Source organism: Osmia lignaria, chromosome 14 (assembly GCF_051020975.1).
Source record: "Osmia lignaria lignaria isolate PbOS001 chromosome 14, iyOsmLign1, whole genome shotgun sequence".
In the NCBI taxonomy this organism is placed as follows: domain Eukaryota; kingdom Metazoa; phylum Arthropoda; class Insecta; order Hymenoptera; family Megachilidae; genus Osmia; species Osmia lignaria.
In genome coordinates this window covers 3,073,858-3,100,958 of record NC_135045.1, presented here as the reverse complement: position 1 = coordinate 3,100,958, position 27,101 = coordinate 3,073,858, and the positions used below count along the sequence as shown (strand labels likewise).

The window sequence follows — 27,101 nt, the reverse complement described above, 5'->3', positions numbered from 1 at the left end:
GAAAAAACGCTTATCATTAATTAAAAATGCAAATGCTGAAAGTTTTATGAATTTTCAGCATTATAAAAGATATCTATCGTTTCAATTAAAGGTATGCTAGATCATTGTGCGTCATTACGTACTTTCTCGCATTAATAAATATTATATTTACATACATACATATGTACTTCAAATATTACAGCATACATTAATTGCTTGTGACGTAGAAGAATTTACAAAAACTATATTAGACGAAATAATTTTATTGCAACGATTAAATCCCCGTATAAAATTCACGATTCATCACGATCGGAAAATGATATACAATAATTATATTCCATTGGACAGTGATTACAAATCATGCTACGTGGTTGCCAGTGCATTGACAAATGTGATTAAACAGAGTTCAGATATTCAATTTAAAGAAAAGTGCTTTTCCATGTTGAAAGTAGACAATTCGCATCAAGTAGAAACTGCGCTTATGGTTAAGCTATTACCATTGATACATGAAAATTACACTTTCATTAATGATAATTGATAAGTTAACGTATTACGAAATTAACGGAAAGAGATAATATAGAATTACTGTACTGATGTAATAAGTTTTTATACTAGAACATGATATCAGTCGCTCTTTGAACATCTAAATTTAAAGTAAACAGTTTTTTTATCAAGTGTGATAGGTTTTTTTCTTGATATCAAGAAGAATAAACCTCCCCTAATACTTATTTCGCGCAATATTGAATTTTTTACTATCCTTCTATGCGTATTTTTATAATTACTTTTCGAAATACGAATTTACGTATATTTAGGATTCAATTATTCCCGCCATTGGTCACATGTAACCGGCAGAATCCTGCGCAAGTGTAGTTGCGCATAACAAGCGTAGTATTCATTCTTCCCCCCAGTCAAGACGCGAGGGTCAGGTTAGGCAGGTCGGGCTGACAGTAGAGAGTGGAAACATCGTTTTGTTGTAGTTCGTAAATGAAGACTAACTTTGTCAGGAAGTTTGTGAAAACTGTGAACAAGAGGGAAGAGGATGCCACAGCGAAACTGTCAACAAAATCCATCGTATTGGAGCGTCGCGATGAATTAGCCAAGGCAAACATGGCTCGCGTTCCGGCAGACGTGTGTTTTTCTTCGTGGTGAACCTCCGTCTTTCTCTGTCTCACCAGGCAGGGATCCTCAACTTCGGGAGTGGTGATATATATTCACGCAAGTACGTAACCCATACATCCAATTGTAATGCGCGTATACACGCGGCTTAACGTATATTAATATACACACGTCGAGGGAAGAGGAGCTTCCCGCTTGTTAGTATGCAAGTGCCGTTTCGGTGCCCCTTACGTGGCCTTATTTGCACTCGCGTACGATCGGCGCGCGAAACGAATCAAAATGACCGATCTCATTTTCTTATAATTTTTTTTTCCGAGTCCACCCCACCTGATTCGTATAACGCAATTTTAATTATCGTATAGTTGTGTAAACGTCGTGTCTCTTTTACACGTTCATCGCGGTGTACGTTCGTGTGCGTGTAACGGTGCAGTAAATGGCGGAGGATGTAAAAGGGCTTTCCTAGTCTACGATGTGCCAGCAGAGAATTATCGGTATTGTCGTTCCCCTGACATAACCGCCGTTACTTCCCTCGTTTGTGGTTTCAGGTGAGAGTCGATATTCCACTCGTTCGTTACTTACTGCTTGTTTATTCTCTGCTCACTCGATATTCCATCGGCTGTACTATCAAACTTTTTTTGTACGATCCAAATACTCCTTTGTGTGTTATTTATTTGGTTCATTATCGCTGTGCAATTTTGTACGCAAAGTTCATTGCACTTAACCCGGTGTTACCGTATGGAACCGAATTATCGATGCTTTTACATCATTCGACAAATCTTATAACCTCAAACTTTACGACCATCGCTACGGTCACCCGAAGTTCGCTTTGAGCGTCTCTCGCAATACGTACGTATAAGCAGAGAATTGTTATGAAACCATACGAGATATTTGCCTCTTCATTGTATTTTAATAACAGCATCTCGTTTAAAATGAACACAACTGTTACTCTTACGGTACTATCGTACAACTTTGAAGGATCTTAACCTTAGACTCTGTACCGTCGGAATAAGATATTGATCTCGTGCATTTATGACATACCTACACTTACACTCGGCACCTCTGTAATTTCATGTTACCTTCTTGATCGGTAAACGTATCGAATCGCTAAATGTTTAACGGTAGCGTATCTGATACACTCTGCGGCCATGAATCCATCGTAAGATGAATACTCGTGACGTGCAAAGAAAGCGTGGTTGTATCAAGTGTAAATAACAACGAGTCGTCCCGGTAGGAAGGTTAAAAATGAGAGTTTAGTTACTATGTAGGAATTGAAGTGCTTGTAACACGATAAGGGCTTCTCGTGTGTACGATGCTTAATTAAGTTCTCATTGTATATACGTTGCACAACCGGAATAGAGGAAAAACAATCCGTGCGGGTTGCAATTAAGCAACGGGTGTATACGTGGTTACGGGTGTAAGGGGCATCGCGATGAGAATAAGAATAACGTAAAGGAGGCGGGAATCGGTTGAAAGAAAATGAACGCATTCCAGCGGCCATACCACGCGAAAGAAGATAATGTAACCTTGGCATAGTGAAGTTATCGGAACGTCTCCCTATTGAAAAAACCCTACCTTGACTCGTTTCCATCAAGCTCGTTAAACTCTATCAAGTAGCGTGTCAACGACTTCGTGAAATTATTTAGTTTTGTCGTTACGCTCGTGCGCCGTATCCTTGACGGTGTATCATCTTATCCGTCGCAAACACGCGAACGGCGTTTAAGCTTGCAAAATCGTCTCGATGACCGGCTGATTTTTATGTCAACTTTTGGATTCTCCCTTAACCGGGACTAATATTTCTATGCAAAAATTTCAGATACAATTTCTTTTAAATAAAGACGGTACTCGAACGGGATACTCGCAAGTTTTGACTTGCACGACAACGAAGCCTAAACATACACGTGGATCGACATTAACTTGTAGGGATTCTTTATCGATCGAATTCACTATAAAACTCTGACTCTGTACTTAACATAATTATAACCCTTAACTTTTATTATGTATCTCTATTACTTCACTTTTGTGTAATAAATTTTTCGGTAAGTCAACTTTTTCATATGACGCACCCGGCGCGTCGCCGATTTTTTAGTAGACCCCCAAAGGACGCAAACGGTGCGTCATCGGTTCAGAATTCAATCGAGCCGATCCAAGCCCCTGAGCGTTTAAAAGCACAACATACGGGAACGGATGTGGCGTAGACTTTTTACTTGTGGCTTTGTTACACTTTTATTTTCGTCGTTTCTCGACCGTGCCACTGGTGCACGCTCTCAGCCTAAGTCAACGAGAAAGAGAGAAAAAAAAAAATAAATAAATAAAATAAAAAGGAGTAGACGAAGAAAACAACTGTCAGTTTCGCTGGCGAATGTGCAACCGGATGTTCAGTTCGCCATGAAAAACGTTATTCCTTGGAAGAGCGCGTTTGTTAATTAGCCGCTGAACAAGACGGTCGAACGGTAAAACGCGACTACCGCGAGTCTAAATCTACGTGTATTTATTTGACGATCGACAAAAACGTATTCTTAACGATGAACAACTTCTTTTATTTATTTCAATCTAAAATACGGTTGATAACGAGCACGAGAAATTATAGTACATGCTTTAGATTGAATCTATTATACTTTTCTACGTGTTTTTACTTTCGAGTCGTTTTCTTAATTAACTTGGAAAGTTAGTACCCGTAGAGATTAATGTTAACCATGCTTCCTGCAGATAGTATAATTGCACGTTTAGAGAGAATATTTTAATCATTGAACACCTTCGTTATTTATATACACTTATTATCGGTGATGATAATTAATTGCTGTACAATCAACACGTTGATTCTAGTATCGTTTCGATCGATTTGGTCATCGAGTGTCGATCGAGTAACACTTTCGCTCGATTTAAAGTTGAAGAGAATCGTTTTAGCTACACGCGGTGTTAGGCCGCGGCAAGGTCGCTGGATATCAAACAGAAATTTTCACCTGATCGCCTTCGACACCGAGCGAATGCAACGATCGTGGTGTTTTTTAAATCATAGTATACTGTATACGTCACTGAAAATTAAGAATTAATTGAAGGTTTCAAAGTTCAATTCGTTTCGCTAAATTTAACACGTTGAACGCCATGGGGGTCACCGGTGACCCGGCTTCGCAATTTACACACGCCTGAATAATTAAAAGAAAACAATAGGAAAACATTATTTTAAGTAATATTGCTATGGTAAAAGTAATGTGAAATGGCAAATAGAAATTAGAGCTTAAAATTATTAAAGTTAAATAAAAATCTGATGAGATTGAAAATAAAAAAAATTGAATAAATATTATGAAAAGTTGATTCAAGTGAAATTTTATCTGGGTCCATTGTGCACCATTTACCGTTCCCGTATATATATACATAAGTTAATATAAATCTGTTATAAAAGCGCGACGATAAAGACGTCTGAGTATCATGAAAATTGTTTGCACAGAAGAACGTGAAAGAGGAATAATGGTTCAATCGAGAGGAAAGTAACATCCTGCCGTCATCCTGGCGCGTGGCAAACCAGGCCAAAGGCCTGGATCCTCATCCTCCTCGTCCTCGTCCACGGAGAGGTTGCAAAGGATGCCAGGACCGGCTCAAGAGAGGCCTCGTGCTCAACGATTAACCGACATCGAGCCTCAGGCTGCAAAGGTAAGTAAACGATTATAATATAATAGTTATCATGCTTTCACCGCTCCTTTTATTTCATGCTTTGGAGTGCAAACCATGTTTGCTAGGAAATATTTTCTTTTTTCTGAACATGGCAATCAATAAGTGTTGCTAGCTTAGGTGATAAAATTTCATTTGAAAATTTGAGACGCTGTTTATCGTTTAATTACTATATTAATTAAATTTCCCTTTTTCCTTTAAAAAGAAATCGTACGCCATTCAACGGTGGAAATTTATAGGAATTGAGGCTAGGTTAGGCAGCTATGGCGAACGGGTAAAACGTAGTAACTAGTGAAACTTTGTAAAAGCGGTCGTAATGATTTTGCTTGTTTCCTGGAAAAATGGGTTCCGGTTGGGTAACAATTGCAGGTACAACAACAGGGAAATCGTAACGAACGAACATAAATTTCAGGCTGATATTAATCTCGATTTTTTCGTTACTAATGATAAAATATAATGATTTTGCAAGAAAATAGAATGTGCCAATCCTTCCTTGATTCACTATATTTATATACACAGAGTTTCGTTCAATGCTGTTACCTTGCACGCGAAGGTGTGAAAGGTTTCGTGCAACATGTCCAGACACGACGGTGTTACAACCTTAATTTACCTTGATCTTCCTTTCATTCTCGTTTTACATCTCGATGATATCAGACGGCTTTCTGTTAATTGCTCACACGAGCCTCGCTTGGTATAGGTCGGAAACCGCATCGGCGTGCCTCTTTTCTCGCGGATTTAACGTTAATCTTCTTTTTAAATCGTTCAGCTTTCTCCGATTCGGTTTACTTTCTCTTTTTACGGAGATGCGATTTTCACGCGTCCAATTGGTTTTATATTTGATAAAATTAATGTGTATCACTGTACACTCGCGATCAATTTCAGCGTCCCTAAGGAAAACGACGGTACAGGTGAAGCAGGAGATACTCTAATTCTTTATTTTGACGATATTGATATTAAAAATGATTTAGAAACAAAATTTATCAAATTTAGAATAACAAAGTAAATATTGATTCAAATTCCCCGCGTAATTGTTCATACCCAATTGATGGTCTGCCACGAGTCTATATAATGAGGCCCCGTGTACCGATCGTCATTCTTCCTCGGGAAGTCCACGAGGAAGGGTGGGAACCCGGGTCATTCCCGAAAAATCAATTTATAAGGCTTTGAATTTTCTAATAATTAAAATTCAAGTGTGCCGAGATAAATAGAATTTAATAATAATCTTCGCAGTCTTGAAAAATCAATGTCGGCAACGGGGGATGTAGGAGAAATGAATAAAACCAAAGTGGAAATATCGCTTTGCTTTTTCATGGTCTAGGAACGAGAAGAACAGAAGCGTAATAAAGCGAAGCATTCCGATGCCAGGCAAGCAAATAAAAGCGGTTATTCAACGGGGACAATGGGTTTCCAAGCTTTTTCTTTTCTCCTCCGCTACTTTCGGCTTCGCCTTTTCCGTCGTTGATAACAGACACACAAGATGGTCGGCCTTTGCGTTTGCTTTTCGGACCAGTTTCAGCAAAGTTTCGTTCTCGTATTCGCGGGAGAATGCGGAAGTTGCTTCTATTTCGCTCTGGTCTCGTTCGTCCATCTCGTTGGCGTGAGAGCAAATCGATAGGCTTTGCTAGTACTGCTCGACACGTATATCTACCGCGTGCCTACCAACATCATCTCCTGGAACACCCATCCGTTCGACGGAAGCCTTCTATTTTCTTCGACGATTAGTTAAACCTTTCGGACCTCGCCTTACCACATGAATTTAATTTTTTAGGATAGAGTTGCATTTGGAAGGTTTTATTATTTTATTTTTACAATTTTGAAATCCCCTCCAATTTGAAGCTTGATATTCAAAATATAAAAAATCCTAAGCTTTGAAAATAATTTTACAATCCAAGTTTACATAATAATACAAAAATTGTAAGTTACACCATCTTCGTGAATATTAAATTTTGCAAAGCGTGTATGGCGTGATGAGTGAACTGGAAGATGTTGCTAGGCTTCTAAAGCATGTTTTCTTTAACAGATGTTCTTTTTTCTTCATTTTTCATTGACGACCAAGCTTCCATGACGCGTCGAGTACATGTGTTTCGCTGGTTCTTGCTGCCTTCATAAACTGCATACTTGTTATTTTAACGGATCCACACAGCTCGTTCACCAAGTTCAACGCGTTCCTTCGAAAGTGCACGCGACCCTGTTAATTAAGGCTTCTCTTCATTATTATGCGTATCCATTACGTTGTCGGCTTAAGATATTCACCGGACTCGTCGTCGTACACTTGCGCGCGTTGTCAAATAAGGAATACGGTATTCACTGAACTAGTTTCTTGTTTCAGTAAATCGTGTTACGTTTCTTCATCCCAGGCTACTTGGGAGGGGACCAAGTGCTGCAATCTCTTCGTTTTCTCTTTTATCCGCAAAATACACATTTCTTTCATTTTTTTTAAATTTCTTATTTTGGAACAAAAAGAAGTAAGGGTTAACATTACCTAGTATATTAGCGTTAGAAAATAAATGTCCCTAGAATTATAAATATCAAAAAGAAAAATGAATGTAATTTTCTCATCTATCAATGTGATCTGAAATCATTATAGAAGAAGGTCAGTACTTTCTCGAGGCGGTCCAGTTTCCGATTAGATTGATTAATGGAATGATTGACGATCCTTTTCATCCAAGCAAATCCCCCTATTTTTACAACTAGAATCCGGTGTTGTTAGAACAGCCAGGCGTCTGTTAGGTATCGGCGAGTAAAATATCACAGGATGGGTTTTCACGCTTGACAGGATATTCCAATCATTTGCGATCGGAAGAAAAGAGCAGACGTAAATAATGGCGCGCGAAATTTTATGTTCCCTAACCAGAAATAGAACTTTTCTCGGTCGACCAGACGTAGCAGAGTGAAGCCTCTTCTTCGGATACTGGCGAGAGAGAGAAAAAAAAAAAGAAGAGATAGTTCTGGAGAGTGGATGTTGGAGCGTTGTTTTAAATATTTTTGCAAAATTTATGTTGTCGTTTGAAACCGTGGAATTCGCGTCGTTTCAGGTTGAATAAAAAGCTGAAAGTATTTATATTTGTAGCAAATTATTTTAAGCTGGGTTGCGTTTTCCAAGCAGCAATGTGGTTTCAGCTTTAGATTGTTGTAAAAATCTGCTTCGAAAGTTGATACTTTTATAATTATATATTTTCAAAATTCTCTGACACCACTCTAGAAAAATCCTAGTTTCATTACTGCTTTTTACTTCACTATACAATATTCCCTGGGTTGCTTAGAATCGTATAGCTCCAAAAAATTGGGTCGTTAGATTGATCCCAGGCCATTTCTCTCTCTCTCTCCTCGTATTCTTTCCGAAAATAGAAATAAATGTTATCTTCTTATTGCGGGTCACGAAAGATAAACCATAATTCTTTCCGCGTCGAGATTAAAATTCGAAAAAGCTTTAAGGCGAGTAGAAGACGAGCCGGGATGAAGTTTACCAAGTGCAAGGGGCGTATAGCGCGAGCAAACAGCAACTTTGTGCGAGCAGTAATGAAGCTCGCTCGTTTGTTGGACGCAATAGAAACTTGCTTTGCTCCCGAGACTCTTGATTGTTTCGTCGAAGAACATAAATCGTTCTTGGTCGCTTGATTTCTCGAAGGAAATTCTTTTTTCCCCTTCAAACTTTCAACGTTCTCGAAACAATAAATTATAAACAAATCGTTTGCCAAGTACAATATTTATTTCGTTGAAATTAAAAACCGACGAAAGAGGACACTTTTCATCCGGTTCAGAAGAATTGAAATTCAGACAAAAGGGGTGGCCTTTGAATTCTTCCGGTCAAAGAAAGGCTAGTCCTAGTACAGGATTATTGATTCAAAAGCACGTCGACGACGAAAAAAAAAAAGAAAGAAAAGAAGAGAGGGGAAACGTCGTACAGTTTTTCCAAGGCGTCGTTCCGACGAGGATGGGTGCGGTTGGAGGAGTACATTTTCTACGCAGCTTTTCGCAGATTGAATCCCAGCACTTGGATCGTGACTCACCCGTCTGGATAGGGTTTCTTATGGCGTAGCAAAAGTGCCCTTCATGCACAACTTGTATGCCACGTTCTACATGGTACTTTTAATCCTTTTTTTTTTTTTTTTATCGTATCAAATACAAAATATATTGTTATTGTTGAGCTTCTTATAAATAACAGAAGAGCTTTTCTATTAGGTTAAAACTATTCAATGACCCCAAAGTTTCTCTATCCTACTGGCTTCAGCCACTCTGGTATGTATTAGCTTTTAAATTATTCATTAAATTATCGGAGAGCGTTGTACTTACGTTGTATCCCAATTCCATTTGTGAACTTGTTTATTTACAAACTGTACAAGAATAATTTGCAAGAAGGCTAGATGTATGTAAAATGGGTGGGACGGGGTGAAATGTACACCTTCGAGCAGAAATGTTGAAAAGATAGTTTGATCATGCTTTTCATATCACCTGTTTATGACATATAATCGGAGTCCTAATTTTCCTGTATCCCGAATCCCTATTTGCCGCCGGCTTCGGCCTACTTTCACGCCCAAGGTTGCCCATCATTATTGCTTGATTGGATGTGTAGACTCGAACGACCCAGTTTTCTACTGAAAACTATTATTTCCATCGGGCTATATTCTGCTGTCCCCTCAAAAAAAGCGGAAGACAGTTACCTTTCAGCATTAACGATACAATGTAGCCCCGTTTCTTCCCCGTTCCTTTTTTATACCAAGAAAATAGCTTTCTGTCTCTACAATTAACGTCTGAAAGTAATTAACCCCTTGCATCTGTCTCGGCTAATTGTTCACCGCTTAAGGAAACTTAATTTTACAAATTACGATTAGAACAAAGATTTAACTTCAGAACCACCCTGTATTACACATCACATCCGAAAACTGCTCACCCTTCCACCGTCCAATCCGCATTGCGTACCAAACGATTTCGAAAAATCGAATCTACAAAAAATTGTCGAGCCTTCAAAGTATATCGCGTTCGCGGTGTCAGAAGTAGAAGGGTTTGAAATCCCAGCGGTGACGATAGATTCTCGTTGTCGACGTGGCGCAAGGGTGGCATCCCGAAGCGGGTGCGGTGCGAAACGAAGCGGAGCGGAGGCTGGATGGTGACTCGGTGACCCAGTTTCCCCCGACTCGACGGAACGGAGCAGTGGATTCGAACGCGGACATGGACGGAATCGTGGCGGTTCGTCGGGGCACCCTGTTCGCCATCCTCGTCGCTCGTCGTCGGTGGGAAACGTCATCGACGAAAACGAGTCCTTCGGCACGTCGAGCCGCCGCGCTGCGTCGAGTCGCGTCGAGTCGCGTCGACTCGACGATCCTCCGACTCTCGCGGTTATCTCCCGCGACGTCGAGCCGCGTACACGCTCGTCCTGTCTCTCGCGACGCTATGCGTCGCGTTCTCACCAGCTGTGCCAGCTGTTCCAGCCGTCTCGAGGTAGTTGTTCGTCCCCGACGAATACATCTTCCTCGTCCGCCGACCTCTTCTCTCGTCTCCTTCGACGGACGTATCGTTCTGCTATAAATCTTCTTCATCTTCTTCGTGGTGTGCATTCTGATGGATAATCAACCGGTAGATCAACAGGATTTCTGATGTGTTTAAGGATCTCGTATCGGTTTATCGAAATTTTCTTGGGGAGCGTTCAGGTAGTGTTGCAACCTTTCATTGGCTCGTTTACGTTTCCCTTTCTTTCTGATTTTTCAAACGTTCGACTGTGCCTCGTGAATATCTATCTTGGAAGAAACCGTGTTATCTTGCTTCTTTATAAAATTGAGAATATCACCGGAACGCTTGTGATACGATTTGTTCATGGAATTTCTTTATTTTTCGATTTTTCATTTGATCGTTTAGTTCCACATACGGTAGGCGTGATCTAGTCTAATGGACTCGCCCTACGAGGTTCGTCCTTGTTCCGGTTTTCTACCCCATTTCGCTCGTCCTGATTCGTAGATGATCGAATTATTGGCTTCCTGTTAAACTTTACTCATTCCCGCATGACCTATATACGAATCTATACCACGTCAACCTACGTTTACTTCGAAAAAAAAAAAAGGATCTGCTAGCCGTGTTGACTTTGCTGCATTTATCTCCTGCGGTTCGTAATCTTCGACCCTTGTTATGTATTCGTTGTGTAGTGTCGTATATTTTGAAAGTATGCCGTTTCGATTAGCTTGCGTTTATTTATTTTATTACATGTTCGATTCCTCATTGTATCTCGTCGATTGATCTGCTGCCTCGTCACTTCTCTCGCTTTCCAATCGCGTTGCTACCCTTAAAAACGTAGGAAACTTTCGATAGATCTTTTTTAGTCTGGCTAATAAACTTAACGCTTCGGTTCGCATGGCTTACACCGTCTCGAATCGATCATCGATGCGATCCTATCTTTATCCGTTCGCGAATTTTTCCGCGGTTACACGCGTCGATTGGAAGATATATTCGTGACCTCGTAAGAATTTAACCGTGCATCGATCCGATACCATCAACTAATTCTCGAGAGCGTTTTCGAATTTTCCAAATTTATGCGCCTGGTAATTCCTCAGTCCTGGACTAAAATCGTTTTATTTATTTATTTCTTTTTTTCCATGTTAAAATTAATAAAGAACGGAAATTTATATAAACCGACGCACGCCAGTAAGTTAGATGAAAATTCTATTGAAATTATAAATTAAACGTTTCGCGGAAACCGGTGGAGTCGAGCCGATTACGTTCGACTACGACTGCGGCTATCGTAGAGGTTCCAATTATAGAAATTTACGGACAAATGCGAAGGCGGATTGGCAGCGAAATCGGGTTTAAAGAAGCGTAAAGCAGGAGGCAGCGCGGAACGATCGTTTCCAAGCGATTGCCAGATCCAACGGGGAGAGAACAGTGCTCGTTTATACGTATAGAGTGGCTCCGATGTTTGCCTGAACCTTGCCAAAAAATACAATGACCCAAATAACACACAAGTTGCACTCCTTCGTTGATTCCCATCCGCACTGCGATCTCCTCCAGGCCACCGTTTCCTTTCATCCTTTCCACGTCGAATTTGTGTTCTTGGTTCACCGATAATCTCAAAGTAATTAAAGTTTAATCCTTTTTCATCGTCCTTTGTTGAACTATTTATTTTTGAAAAAGAAAAAATCGAGGAAATATTTCGTATAAAAATTTGAAATACTTGTTTCACGAATTACTAATTTCTTTTTTAATGCTGTAGTTACTCTATTTTTATCTGTGGAAACGTTGTAAGATTTAGTGAATCGACTATGCTATGTATAAAATGATGAAAGATATATGTTACACGTGGACGAAAAATTCAGTGACCTCATAATTGAGTCAGTTTTAGCCTTCTATTCGTTCGTCATCGTTCTTGGACAAATATTGTAATGAAGGAAATGATTATTATGCTGCTTCTTGAATGCATTATGCATGCGAGATGGGTTGTTTGTGATTTTGCATTATTTTTTACTGCTTCGTTTGGGGATCATCGTAATTTGCTTTATACTCACGATCAAATCAAGCTTCGATAAGGAAAACAGCAATATAATTATAAAATTTAGTATGTAAGCGTACGAGTAACAAAGTAGGTAAAACATTAATTCAAATTTTCCCGCGCGAACGTTTATACGCGGGTGGAGGTCCGCCAGAGGCCTATATATATGGGGCCTTGTCCCCTACATCGTCAGTCTCCCGGTGACCGCCTAAGGGGCAAGGCGGGAGTCTGGGAAAGGGGTGGGCTAGGGTGAGGGCCCGGAACCCGGGCATACCCACGGGGCAGTTCGGGTACCCGGGAATTCCGAGAAGCCACCCTGAGACATGGGGATCCCTATTTTTCTAAAAAAAATTCTATTCCTTTCTAAAGAATTCCCTAGATTAGAAAATAATTTTTTCTTAAAAAATTGCCTAGGGAAAATAGTCATTTTAGTAAATATATTTCTATACGAATTCAGCCTTTGAACCCGCGTATAACGACTGATTATATTAATTATGGGTGAAATGGGTTTTGAGAACGTCGAGTTTTCAGCCCGAAGGTTTTTCTACGAAAGCTTAATAAACGATGATAAAGGTAAAATGAAAAGGCTCCTTTTACATTTCACCAGCCAGTAGTTTGTGCATTCGTAGGTCAGGTTATTCGTGAGCAGTGAGACGTAAGGTTGCTGGACAAACGAGATAATTGATAGTGCTCTTATAATTGAAAGTCTACTCTACCGTTTCTCTCGACTGTTAAAGAGGAAGTCCCTTGTACGCGGGCTTGAAAGGCTGCCTTGACTTCCGATTCTTTTCTTTTTCAGCCATATGTGTCGATCAGTGGGCGCCAGAAACACGTTTACGACATTGATTCCTTTGAAATCTCACCAGTCGCTTAACAGTAACGAAAAGATCTCGAGGTTCATGAAATCATCTATTATTCCTTCGGTGTCCAAGCGGGGCAACCTGGCTCAGCTTCAAACTTCTCAAGTTCTAGTTCACGTATCTCCACGTTTGCTATTAATCGTAAAATTAAATGGAATATGTAATGGGATATGCTTTCAAATTAAAGAACATATCTTGACCCAGATTCTCGATGTTGCAACGAAAAAGAAAAATTAAAATTCTACCATCCTCTGTCGTGTCTACCTTGAACCAGATTCTCAACATTGTAATAAAAAAATCTGCAATGTACAAAGAGTAATAAATAAATTCGATCATTTATCACGATGCACCTTAAACGAGCCCTCGGTGAGACGAGCCGGAGGCCGTGCCCTGCTGATTTATCAAAGGATTATCCGATTAGCGTGAAAAAAGATGTACGCTAAAGGAGTAGACGAAATTGGAAGTAAATCGGTGACCCGAATGTCGTGCATCCAGTCCCCTCGTTAATTCGAATTCTCCGTGCACGGATGATTCATCTGAACCGTCTTCCTTCAATTGCCTTCACAGACTGCCTCCATATTCTGCCAGTGTTAAACGCGATGCAGCGAAACTCGTTTAAAGCCTTCGTCAAACTTACATAATAAGTTTATTCGGGATACAAACTGTTGCCGATACCACGGTTACTCGACGATACAACCAAAAGCGAAGGCTAATCTTTATATTATAGAAAAACGTGTTTCTGCTGGAAATAATGTTAGCAGCTGTCGAATATACAGTGTGAATTTGGTAGAGTTTATTTTCAAAGTAGATTGAAAATGTAAGCGTTTTATTTCGTACAGCTTTCATCATTGCCGATAAATCTGTCGATCGCTTTGTGGTATGAAAAATTCTTTTCATAGAAATTTTATTTTTATTTTTTCTTTAGAGGAGAATTTGTTGATTCAACGATCTTTAGTAACTAGAGCAACCGGTGTTGAATGTATATTTATTTTAAAATTGAAGAAAATCATCGTAATTCAAATTCGAAAAAGAAATTTGAAATCTTCAATTTGGTTGTTCTAGTGTCTACACGTTCATTGCCTCTCAGGTTCGGTAACAAATGTACTAAGGATCGTGAATGTGTGTATGCGCGAGCGTGCGAATGTGTGCGATTATGATAATTGATAGATATCGTTAAATTTTTAATTGAACACAGGGATTAGGATGTAATCGAACGGACGATTTCAGTACACCGATCAGTTCTGGCAGCAACATGGGCAGTATAGCACGCTTTCCAAAATTGGACGAGTGTGCCCACTTTCATTACGAACATGTTGAACTCAGTTCCTTGGAGGTCAGTTACATTCGTGAATAAAGTCATTATTTTTAATCTTGAAAAAGTTGCCGAGAATAATCCTCAGACGGCGGTGCCTGACTTAAAAGAATTTTTAAAAAAATAATATTAATTACTCGGAATTTTGCGAGGTTCATACGAGATTGCATTTCGTTTGGAAATTTGACTGGTTAATTTTTATCACTGTCACCGGTTTGGTAATTCAAGATTGACCAGGGGGCCACCGTCTGAGAATTAAAAACGAGTAGCCTTACACCATTCTAAAGATAATGTAATCACGTGTTGTCTGCAGGTTTCGCTTAGCGAAGGCACCAATGATTCAGACAGCTACGCGGTCAGAGTGACATCCGGGGACGCGTGCTGGACCCTGCAACGATCTTACGATAATTTCGTGATGTTCGACAAGCAACTGCATCGGTGCATATTCGACAGGAAGTTCTCGTCGTTGGCGAAGCTTCCAGACACACGGCCGAAAAACACCTGCGACATACTGAGGGATTATTTGAACAGGTTCTCCCAGTTGAATCATGAAGGCCTAAATTGCGGTCCGGTATTGAATTGGCTGCAACTAGACAATAGAGGAAGAAGAATCCTCGTGCCGGAATCGGATTCCTGTCCAATTAATACACCTGCTGTAGCCGCGGCTTACGCGGTTAGACCTTACGCGGCACAGGCACCGGATGAAATCTCCTTCCAGGTATTCTATCGCTTTCGTAATCGATATTAGGTTCGTTGCGTATCGAGGGGCCATTTTCAAAATTTAGAAAGTCAATTTGGAGCTGAAACTTAAACATTTCCGTGTTAATGGCAGTGAATTAAAAAAATTTCAAAGTTATTTGTATAATCGTTACCAGTTATAAAAGTGGGATATGAAATGTTTAACGATTTATGAATTTCAGGTTGGAGACATGATTTCAGTAATAGACATGCCACCTCCAGGGGAAAGCACCTGGTGGCGTGGAAAGCACGGATTCGCAGTTGGTTTCTTTCCGGCTGAATGCGTGGCTGTGATCGGTGACAAAGTTCCACGCCATTTGACCGTGTCGACGACAGTCAGATCGAAGTTGCCGGTTAAGCCAGTACTGAGGAAACACGGGAAGCTAATAGCTTTTTTCAGATCGTTCATATTGAACAGACCGTCTAGGAGACGGCTGAAACAGTCAGGAATTCTGAAGGAACGCGTGTTTGGTTGTGATTTAGGGGAACATCTTTTGAACTCCGGACAAGATGGTACGTGTACAGGTACTTTTCACATCCGACATTTAACCCTTTACGGTCCAATTGTGATTTCTAACTGGAAGTGTTCAACGCATTCAACATAAATTGAATGTATGTACACAATGAACTGGACCTCGTAATGGTTAATGTAATATTTCTTCAACGGTATACTGCTCTGTTTAACGTTTATTTTCTTTTTCAAATATTCCCAGTGCCTACTGTATTAACGTGTTGCGCTGAATTCATCGAGAACCATGGCTTGGTGGACGGTATATACCGTCTGAGCGGTGTAACATCGAATATTCAAAGACTAAGAAACGCTTTTGACGAGGATCGTGTCCCTGCGTTGCATTCCGACGAAAGTATTCTGCAAGACATCCATTCGGTGGCTTCTCTATTGAAAATGTACTTTAGAGAATTACCGAATCCCCTCTGTACGTATCAGCTGTATTCTACGTTCGTTAGCGCGGTTCAAGCCAGTACCGATGCGGAAAGATTGAGGCGAATGAGAGAAACCGTTAGAAAATTACCACCACCGCATTACAGGTAATTGTTGGAAAAAGAAACTTTTACCATTTGTAATGAAAAAAATGAAAATATTTGTATTTGTCGTAGAACGTTGGAGTATCTGATGCGGCATTTGGTGAGAGTCGCGGCCAGAGGCGCTGAGACTGGCATGACCCCGCGTAACGTGGCAATCGTGTGGGCACCGAATCTGCTTAGATGCAAGGAACTCGAAGTTGGAGGCGTAGCAGCACTGCAGGGCGTTGGCGTTCAAGCTGTGGTTACGGAATTCTTAGTCTGTTACGCGGAATTAATATTCGGGGACGGTCCGGTCGGTCGGCCAAAATCGTTGGCCATTACCACGCCCGCGAGATTGCTCAGTTTGGAGGAGGCACGAAACAGAAGCCTTAGAGGCGAGCCTGATTACATCGAAGTGGGCGCTGGTCCAGCCGGGTTACCATTACATTACCATACGGTCATAGAATTACCGCGAAAGAGAAACGGCTCGAAGCGTTCACCATCGTTGAACTGGAGAGCTTTGTTCGGTAGAGGTGGACTGGGTGCCAGAGGGAAGACGAGACAAGTTGGCACGCCACCTCAAGCAGAAACGGTGCCAAGTTCCTTAAACTCCTTACGGCGATTAAGACCGGTGAAAAGTGCGGATAGTTTGGACGGTGAGGACAGTTTAGGTCCTCTTCTAGGACCTCCACCAGCTAGACCCTGTGGGCACAGTCGATCAGTTTCGCATGATTCGTATTTCGATCATCTAGCGGACGCACCGAATACAGCGTCGCCGTTGGATCTGTCGGAGATACAGCTTAACTTTGACCTGGAGGAAAGAGAAATGCGAATGTTCTCGGAAGAGGAGAGCGCCGGAGTGGCGTCGGTCGAAGCGTCACCGCGACGGCAACGAACCGAGGGAACCCAGAGTGCTGCTGCTACCGGTGGATCCAAGAGGAAGAGATCACGATTGGAGGAAAGACTGCAGTGCGACGTTGAGTTGCGCTTCATCGATAGCCAAAGTCCTGATCAGGTAAAGTAATTAATTCAGTCTGGTACCATTCCCTTCGTAAACCTACTTCCAAGCTAACAAATTTAATTCCTTGTTCACAGGTGATGGTATCCGCGGATGTGCACAGTATGGATACCCCGTCCCCTCTACCAACCCCGGGATACCTTCCCTTATTATCCGAAGCCTCGACACCGCTGACACCGGCCACCCTACACGGAACGCCTCACTCTACGTCGCCTGTGCCGGCTAATAGTCCTAGGATAAGTTTTCGAAGTTTCACTTTACCATTAGAGATCGACGACGATCAAAGCAACGCGAGCAAGCTGAACAGAACTAGCGTGTCTTCCGATAAATCATCCGACCCTAGTCATAGGTTATCCGTAAACATAGATGGTCAGAGTAACGCAAAGTCCTGCGAGAGGATAATTACGTACGACAAACGCGTGGACATGTACGATGACAAGGAGTCTTCCAAGGCTCAGAAGACATCGAACGAGTCGAATTTGATGTCCGACGTAGTTGACCAAGAGATGACGCCTTGCGATAGGTTAACGTCTCGTCCGAACGAGATGGACTCTAGTAAAATAACGTCTCTGTGTAAAAACTCTTGTCACATGGAGGAGAACAAGTCCCTCAACGACAGCAGAGACACTTTGGACGTACGAAAACACGATACCTCGACGAACAAGTCGATCGACTCGCAAAACGACGCCATGGCTGGAAATTCGAACGCTCTTCGAAACGAATTAACCGATCTTGATTCTCCGATGTCCTGCGAACAGACCATCGAGGATCTACCCGATTCCGGCTTCGTTATTTGCGATAGCTCCGACAAGATGTTCACCAACACCGATACACCTCAGATCGCATCGAACACCAACGATTCCGGTGAATGGGTGATAGTGGAGGGTACCGATTCGATCACCACTCCAACCAGCGAGTCGAGCAGTCCGAAGGATCCTCTGGAAGGAACCGTGAATCCTGCGATAGCCACCGATACGCCGCAGTTAAGATCAATGTCGGAGAATGTTTCTAGAACCTCGTTGGATCTAACCATGGGCTCGACGGTGGATACGGACACATCTTGCATAGGTGTCAGCGACCTGACGGAGAGTCCTGTTCTACCACAGGAATCCGGAGAGATGTCCTTCGACGTTGCTGACAACAGGGAACTCGAGGGGCAGAGTACCGCGCAAAGATCATCCGGGGCATTTGAAAGCGAAACGAGCTTCGGCTTAGTCGATTCTGGGAATACTTTTTCGAATATCGTACACGAACGGAACAACGGAAACGAGAAAACCAGTGAAATGGATCACGAGGCCACCGAATGCTACTCGCAACTCGATGATACTAAATCGTTCAACGAAAACTCGATGAAAAAGGAAGAGGTACTGGGATCAGAGGAGGACGATGACGAGGTATTCGAAAATTCTCAGCGTTCTACAAGGAGCTTGGACTACCAGCAAAAGGGTATCCGACGTTCCTTGCAGCTGCGTCAGAAGCCACAATTCCAAGTCGCCGCCGATCGACGTTCTTTCTCGAGCCAATCGACCAAGAAACAGGACCTCGAGCTACCCCTTTCCGACAGTAACAAGCAACGCTGTCAAAAGCCAGACAAGTGCCAAAGCTACGAGTACGTATCTCAGAAAGAATCTCCTCAGAAGAGTCAACAGCGTAAGCAATTCTCTTCTCGTACCGATAAACCGTCTCAATGTAACAATCTGAAGAGCAATCAACTGGAAGAGGAGGATATAGAGGTGGTGATACCGTCGGAGAACGCAGCGGAACCAAGCGAGATGGCTCATCCCCCCGAAGGTGCATCCGAATCAACATCCCTCAACTCGTCGTGCTCTTTCTCAAACGCATCGTCTCCGGTCGATGATTCCATAGTTCTTCGAGACACTGCTGCTATACTGCAAGAGTTGGCGTTGCAAAGATTATCAGGCGGTATGGTCGGCGATTTGTCCCTTCCTCCTAGAAAGAGGTACGAGCCTGAGAGCAACAAGGATCGCAGAAGCTTCGATTCCGAAATAGGCAGAGAGATAGTTCGCGAAAGAAAGATGAGACAGGAGTTGGACTCTGCTAGAGGAAAATCCGAGGAACCAGCTGTTAACAATACTCAACATTTGCCACCGTGTTTGAGAGCTCGTCATGCCAGAGCCAGTCGAGCATCGTTAAGTAGATCCTTGGACGAAGCAAAATTCAATAAAATGACAGAGGAAGCACGTCTTCCTGTGAAACAGTCTATGGAGGATACACAGCATAGCTCGACGCCGAATGTTGGCTCTGGTTCGAACGGTTCTTCCAGCAGCACGGATAAAAGTCATCTGAAGAATCTGGGCGGCTTGGACCTGGGCGATCCTCAATGCAGAGAACGAATAGAAAAGTACAAAGAGGAGAGAAGGACGTTCTTGAGGGATAAGTACAGGTCGGAAAGCTTTCGAGGAATGTTGTCGAAGACGGAGGACGACGGTGAACAGGCACTTTTAGCTAGGTTAAAACAGAGAGCCTCTAGACCCTCTCTGCATTGATATTAAAATATTTACTAAAGAGTTTCTCTGGGTCGAATCTAGACGACCATATTATTGCCTGAAAGTCGCGTCGTATAAGGGAATTATTTGTTAACGATTCCAATGAGAACTGCTCGTTCTATCCACCGTGTTACGTTTAACCCTTTGCTCTCAGATTATACCATCTATCTTTGAGATAACAATAATAATATTTCATCTTGAAACAACGGTAGATTTAATCGAGTATTTAGAAACGGATACGTTTCAAATTGTTCCGTGTAAAGGAAACTCGTCGTTAGCGATGTTATATTAGATCGTAGGGAATCCGACCAAATTGTAATTTTAAAAGTTCCAAGCATTCGGAGAAGCGTGTCGAGGTCCAATTTCGAAAACAAATGGTTATGCACAAACGATCAACTTTTTCACCGATCTATAATACTTATAAAAAAAAAAAAAAAGAAAAATTGTTATACTTTCTCTGCCATTCAGGTATTTCTTTATATATATATTTTTCCAAGTATTATCTTTTAAATATTTTAAAGTGACGATTCTATTTACGTGTGTATTTATATTCGAGTGTAAAGGGTTAAAGCGTGAGATTCGAATATTCGAGTAGTGTAACGAAGGAAGAGGATACGTGAGCTTTCTTTTCAAAGGAGTTCGAGAAAGAAGTTTATTCGTTTTTTTTTTGTGTTTTTTTTTTTTTTATTTAGCAGAACAGTTCGACGATAATTCGTACGTGTGTTCTTAATTTATTACTTAATCGAGATTAATACGTAATTAGATTATTTCTGTTATTGTTATTACGAGGATCATTTTCCATTATTATTATTATTATTATTATTATTATTATTATTATTATTATTATTATTATTACTATTATTATTATTATTGTTATCGTTCCCAAAGATGTCTCGTTATTTAGAACCTTAGATGCGTTTTGTCGTGCTGTTCTGTTAATCGAACATTTACATAATTGATCGACGTGTATCAGAGTGTGTTGGTATCGGGAGGACCGATTCGTTTTTGAAAAACCACCCTTTGCACGCGAAATTCCTTTGTCCACCGGTTGCTGTGTAGGCTTGTTTGAAAATTTTATCGAGAAGTTAAGTTTAAACGTACAAATTTATAAAATACTCTTGTCTGTAATGGTTGATCTGATTCTTTAGTCATGGTGATTTTTTAAGAGGCGTGTAATTATACGTACAGGATGTTTAAAGAAATTTTTTACCCATATTTAGAGTAAGATTATTGAAGTTTTCATGATATGAATTTTTATAATTGATATTTTTTAAATCGTGTCTGGTTAGTTACAGTTATCGAATGGATTCATTTTTTAATTGATAATTATGAAATATTTAAAAATTTATCATAAACTTCTCAGAACATCCTGTACGTACACTTTAATGGTACTGCTCGTGTTGCACGAGAGGAAAACCAATTTCTAGAATGAAATGAAAAAAAGAAAAAATTAAAAAAAAAAAATATTCGCTCGATGCAGGCTCGAAGTACACAAGTGCAAAGGACTTGAACGTTTTAATGAACGCCTTCGATTCGCATAGCTGGGTTATAGTAATTAAAATCGAAACGCTTCCCTTTTTTGTAAATTTTCTTGTTGCTGATTGAACTGAATATTTTTTATATATGTACCGTGAACCGTGATTTCGCTCGATCATAGATCGTTTGTTCGATGATAACGAGGTGCGTGTATCGATGTCCAAGCATTTTTCTTGCTTTTTGTATCTCAGAATCTTTGTTGATTCGTCGTCTTGTTTCTCTTCTCTTTTCATTTTTATACATACCTTTCCAAGCTTGTCACAGCTGAGATAGCACTTAATTAGAGATTTTTTAAAAATATATTTACACTCTGTTAGCGATGTCATTGATGTCGAGAAAGTTTAGAATACTCGTTAATGTTTCGTGTTTTATTTTTAGATTAGAATCTTTGGTACATTTTGATGGATCTTCGTTTGTGCTTCATTAGAGACTGCAAAATTTTCCCATCCCATTTTTTTTTTTTTTTTCTTAATTTTTAGGATTCAATCTTCACTGTATTATTTCTTAAGTATTCGATACACGTCGTTGATGTATTTTCTTTTTTTTTTTTTTTTTTCCTTAATTGTCGTGGACTGGTCCACGATCAATCTATAACATGTTTTTCTTTTGTATATGCTAATTATTTAGTCGACATGTAATATATTAATTTATATATTTTCGTTTGACTATCAGTGTAAAACGAAGATGTTTTTGCTTGAAATCAAGATTACTATCGGTTTTGTTCATTTTTTGCAATTCAGTTTGATAGAAATACTTTCTTCGTGCCACTAGGATAAAATACCAATTCCAATTTTTTATAGTTTCTTTTATACGTACAACTTTTTTCGATCACGTTTTTTACTTCACTCTTTGGTTTAGTATTCATATCTTCAGTTTGATTATCAATTTCTTTTCTTCCTGCCATTCAACGGAGGTGTCTTATTTACCCTCACGCGATGTCGCGTGCTCGTTAAATTCAAGGATCATTTCTTGACAATTAAAAAAAAAAAATAAATAATAATTATCGAAGATATCCATAAGGCACCCCGTATATCGTTCAAGAATTGATCACCATCGATTCCAATGACTTTCAGTCGTTTCGAAGGTCGGATAAATGACAAAGTTGATAAAATGGAAGCTCGTTTTATCTTCAACCGAATCGCGATCTCTGCATCTTGTTCTTTCAACTACGAACAATAATCAAAAGTATAAGAAAGACGTCACACTGTATATTTTCATCCGTGTTTGTCTATTCATAATCCTGAAGATGCTCAAAAGAAAAAAGGATCTGTTTTGCAAGAAGCGCGAACACGTTTTCAATATCGTTCAGAATTTTACATGCCAGATTCGCGGTTTTCTGTATTTTTTTATAACACGAATCGTAGTGTACAAGATGTAACATATTTCTTATTCTTTTTTCTGGTAAAACGAACAAGAAAAAGCAAAACTCGACGACCAAGCACAGAGCCTTTAAAGAAAAAAAAAAGAAACGAAAAAAAAAACAATATCTTACCCGATGGTGTGCTGAAAATTCAAGATAATGTTTTTTTTTTCTTTCTTTTTATGAATGTTATAACGTTTGCTGTGACGATGATAACGATGAGTGAGAGATTAAAAAGAAAAATGTGTCACGAGCATTAAAATGTCGAGACAACGCGTATAGAATTGTAATAATTGAAAGATTGCGAACAATATGGATGATTATTAAATAATCTATACAGTTGATTATTCCTATTGTCCGAAACGCTCTTTATCGCTAGAATTTCTCTTGTTCGATGTGTACGCGTGATGGCTTGTTAAAGCATTCACGAAAAAACTTATTCAACGCTGTAACGAAGTATAAACGTTTCAATGGCACGCGTCTGAAAGACTGTAACAATTTGCGTTTTAAGCGTTGCAAATTGTTCCGGTAGTATCGTCAATTCCTTCATTTCATTTTTTTTTTTTTTCTTTTAATCTTCGTCTTATTTTGTATATTGAACCATGATGAACTCGTGATTGAGCAATGATCATTCGATACTGCCCTCTAATTTACATTTCCATGAGAAAAATATGTGTACTTTTTAATTAGTATTATTAGTGTTCAAAGTTGTACTTGCATTTTAAGTATTAAAAACATTACCGTCTGTTAGAATATTAATGCATTTACTATGAAAAATAATTTTTAGTTACATACAAAACTTAAAAAAAAAAATATTATTTTTTCATTCATCAGATAAGTCAAATGATCAATGCTTGATTATCTTGCCGATGATGATGAATAATTATTCTTCTGTTTGATGCTCGTCAGTGAATCGTAAGCGTGTATGAAAACCCGTAAAAATGATATGCATGCACAAGTAATTAGCTTCCCCCAAAGACAGACTAAGAGTGAAGAATCGTGTTTAGAAATATTAAAAATGAAACAAAGTATTTAAAGAAAGATCTTCGATAGCTGCTTCCCTGGATACCAAGTGTAATTAAGGGAGAAAGGCCTAGTTAGCGGTATTATACATATTAAACAGGTAATTGCCTAATACAAGAAATAAAAACCTCGAGGATACATCTATTTACGAGAGTACTTCTGCACAATACAATGCGCAATAACGGTACACACGTAGGATGTATATTTTTTAATAATTTGAGATTGTCGCGGTTATACAAGGATATAAAATTAGGTATAGTTGTAGGGTTGTTGAGAACAAAGGAGAGAAACTACAAAAAAAAAAAAAAAAGAAAAAAAATAAGTAACAGGCGCCTACTAGAGAATAACATTTCCTATGAAAAACTAAGCGAAATCTAATCCTCCTCCAGTGTAGTTGCAAAAATGGGCTAATAGTAATCTTGTTTTTAAGCGTTGAATACCCACCGTTCGTCGAACTGGACGTATTTCTATTTCCATCCCCCTTTCTCTCTTCTACTTCGCTCTACTATCTTGTCTTTTTTTAGTTGTATTTCGTCGTACGATTGTTCTGTTATTAAACGATACTACTGTTTTGCCTACTACGATTATAATTATAATATATGGAAAATTATATGTAAACAAATATAAATACTATAAATATTGGAGAAATCAACCTGATTCTTGTGTTCTATGGAAAACCTGTCTCTTGGTTAGGACAGTGTTTAAGGTGTTAAGGTAATTTGTCCATAATCATTCTTCTTTTACTTTGATAATTAAATTTGTATGATTTGACATTAATTTGAATTCAAATTTAATTACAGAAATTGCTGATAGGTGGCATAGCGAATGCTCGTTACATCATACGCGCTAGTTGTCTCGTCTACGTATTCGTACGTTAATGATCGTGTACGAATTTCCCGCCAATTTGGCAAGCCCGCGAACACGTTGTGCCGTGTGTCGTGTATAGAACACAGTAACACTTTAAACCTGTGAAAAACCTGTGGTCTTTAGTTCTTTATCCTATCTTTGTGGCTCGATTCAACGGTGAATTCGATATCCACTCGATGTTTCGTCTTCGGTGTATAAAGCGAGGCCAGTGTATCGGTGATTTAATAAGGGGGACAACGGTGTACCCGCGTCACATTGTCATCGCGAATAAACTCCTATTCGAGCCGGTCTAACCTCTTAAAACGGTAAAGGACCTTTGGTCTTTACTTCTTTAAACGGGGTGATAGAGTGGTTGAAAGGTGAGGACCACTCGAGCGGTGCCGGAAGAGACGGTAGGACGTACAAGAAGGGGGTTGCATGGACTGCCTTTATGCCGTAACAACGAGGACCACTTCAGAGGGCAGCGTGCACAAAGGTGAGGGCGACTCCGTGACTATCGCTGAATCTTCCACGGTAATTATTTTTAAACACGTCCTGGAGATACGAATCTCTAAGTGGTTCTAGCACCGAACGGCCGAGGTAAACTTGTCGCATCTCTGTTGCCTAACTAAATAACCGGACTAATTAGACCGTAGCCGTGCTTTCCAGCACGTTGTGCTATTATTACGTTCATGAGAATTTTTCCTTTCCTTCCGTTTTGATAGAAAAGTCATTTTATCAGGTACATACACAGTAGTTGTATAATTGTTAGAATAATTGTGTTCAATTTCGATGGTCCAGATGGCGTAACGTTGCGTATCATTAATTATTGGTACCCATAGGGAAGCATAATTCCAGGCGCGAAAGAAAAACGGAATTTTTCTAACGCTCTGTATACAACTCGCTGTTTCTATTCCCTCTTTTTTGTATTCTCCTTTCTTTTATTCGTGTGTCTTTGTCGATCGAGGAACATCTCTATTCCATCAGCGGCTGTCGAGCAGCACGCTTTCATAGTGTACAAATCGAATCAGAACGCCCCCGCAGGGTCGTTGACAATGTTATTTGTTAGCGGAAGTGTCGTAGTAACTGGAGGTTGAAATGAGGCCAGATTGGCCAGGGTGATCAAGTTAAACGGCACGTGGACAGTAATGCTGTTCCCTCCACCACGAATATCCGTCTCTCCTACTCTTTGGACCCTGATCCTTTTCTTCCTGTATTCGCTTCTTGAGATTTCAGCCAGGGCTGACTTCCCTTCTCTTCTATCTATCTTTTTAGCATGTTTAAATTTTCTTTCACAACAAACTGCTTTGAAAATGTATTTTTTGGCACCAAATTTAAATTCCCAAATTCATTCAAGAATTAATAAAATGAGTAACTGCAATCAAGATCACTTAGTTCTTAGTTGAACAGTCATATTTGCGTCGCTACGCAACAAAGAAAGATGGAGGAGCAGACAATGGTATAACGTTTAATCAGAAGTGAAATGTCAAGCTAAAGACCGGTAAAGAGGCTGAAGCGCATCGTGTTCGATGAACGGCAGCCAACCGTTAGCCTAACAAGCTGTCAAGACGTCGCCGCATGTCAATCCATGGGTCTCAACTAACCCTCCGAATAAATCTACGGGGAACAGAAGCTTCCACCCCCTTAGCAAAACACTACCTACCGTCTCTCTAAACCGCTGCTTGCAAACTTTCAACCCCATCAATGCTTTAACTTGCCAAGATTACGTATTCTCCTATACGTGTTTGTTTGCCTTCAATTCTTCAAGATTTGGAAATTTCTTCTATTTAAATTAACCTTAATATAATAAAAGGAGAACTACTCTGTGTTGATGTATCAAAAGCATCACCGATTATAAACTTTCATTGATCTTTCCCGTAGACGTTCATTGATCTTATCTGCTTAGGAAGGTAATTTGATTTGCTTGGATTATTACACGGGTAGGGTGCACTCGATCATTTCCTCCCCTTTGATGTGCCTTACGCATACTGCGCGATACACTTTATGACCCTTAATGGGTTCAATTTAACGTGTGATTTAAAAAAAAAAATAAATAAAAATGAATTTTCCCTTTTTATTTGCAGATGCTGTGTTCGTCAAGGGTCGGTCCAAAGTTAACCACTACGTTTGAAAATTTAGTTTTGTAAAATGGTTGAATTTTCCTATCTCCGTTGCGACCAAATAAAACCAGGTTAGTGGTGAATAAATTTCTTTTTCATCTAAAAACAAAGCGAACCTCAAAGCGTTCCGTTAACATATTTCACCCCCCTTATTTTAGTCGAGGCATTAACTTTTAGTTCGAACTCGATCAATTTGAAAATGAAATTTTTTTGGAAAATTCTAAAAAAAAAAATGTAACCGCGAACGTGTTAACGACGGAAGGGTTGACCTCATCGTTAACTCGATAGCGATACACACAAGTGGTGGCAGGTAGATTGAAAAGCACCCCTTGCATTTAACAGACTATGGCACCCTGTGCTGCGCATATCGGTGCCGAACCCCTATGTCGAAAAATAATGAAAGTAATGGGAACACGCCCACTGCATTTAGCCCGCTCACCTACCTACCCCCTGTAGCCGGTTTCAACCCCCCGCTTGGCGTTCTAGGTTTCTCTGTACTCGCCGCCTTGTTCATTCTCATCCG

The 27,101-nt window shown here is 40.1% G+C and overlaps 1 protein-coding gene across 11 annotated transcripts; it reads left to right on the top strand.

The window, feature by feature from the left end:
* The first annotated feature begins 594 nt into the window (after nt 1–594).
* Nucleotides 595–23,934, top strand: CdGAPr (GTPase-activating protein CdGAPr). Of its 11 annotated transcripts, none has more exons than XM_034330531.2 (8): nt 595–1,198; nt 4,541–4,743; nt 14,323–14,428; nt 14,721–15,125; nt 15,328–15,670; nt 15,859–16,192; nt 16,262–17,183; nt 17,264–23,934. In XM_034330531.2, the coding sequence occupies exons 3-8, from the start codon at nt 14,348–14,350 to the stop codon at nt 19,691–19,693; spliced, it is 4,515 nt and encodes a 1,504-aa protein (XP_034186422.1). In that variant the 5' UTR covers nt 595–1,198; nt 4,541–4,743; nt 14,323–14,347; the 3' UTR covers nt 19,694–23,934. The 11 variants fall into 11 exon arrangements, with proteins under 11 accessions (XP_034186422.1, XP_034186416.1, XP_076548379.1 ...); XM_034330525.2 differs by having other exon boundaries at nt 596–1,198; nt 4,544–4,743; nt 14,291–14,428; XM_076692264.1 differs by having other exon boundaries at nt 596–1,198; nt 14,291–14,428.
* The last annotated feature ends 3,167 nt before the right edge of the window (nt 23,935–27,101 follow it).

What these genes read in the sequence shown, in the direction of transcription:
- CdGAPr (XM_076692261.1), top strand. Translation starts at nt 9,931, where the DNA reads ATGGACGGAATCGTGGCGGTTCGTCGGGGCACCCTGTTCGCCATCCTC. An exon ending in TTACCACCACCGCATTACAG is followed by an intron (nt 16,193 to 16,261) that starts GTAATTGTTGGA and finishes TATTTGTCGTAG; the next exon opens with AACGTTGGAGTATCTGATGC. An exon ending in ATAGCCAAAGTCCTGATCAG is followed by an intron (nt 17,184 to 17,263) that starts GTAAAGTAATTA and finishes CCTTGTTCACAG; the next exon opens with GTGATGGTATCCGCGGATGT.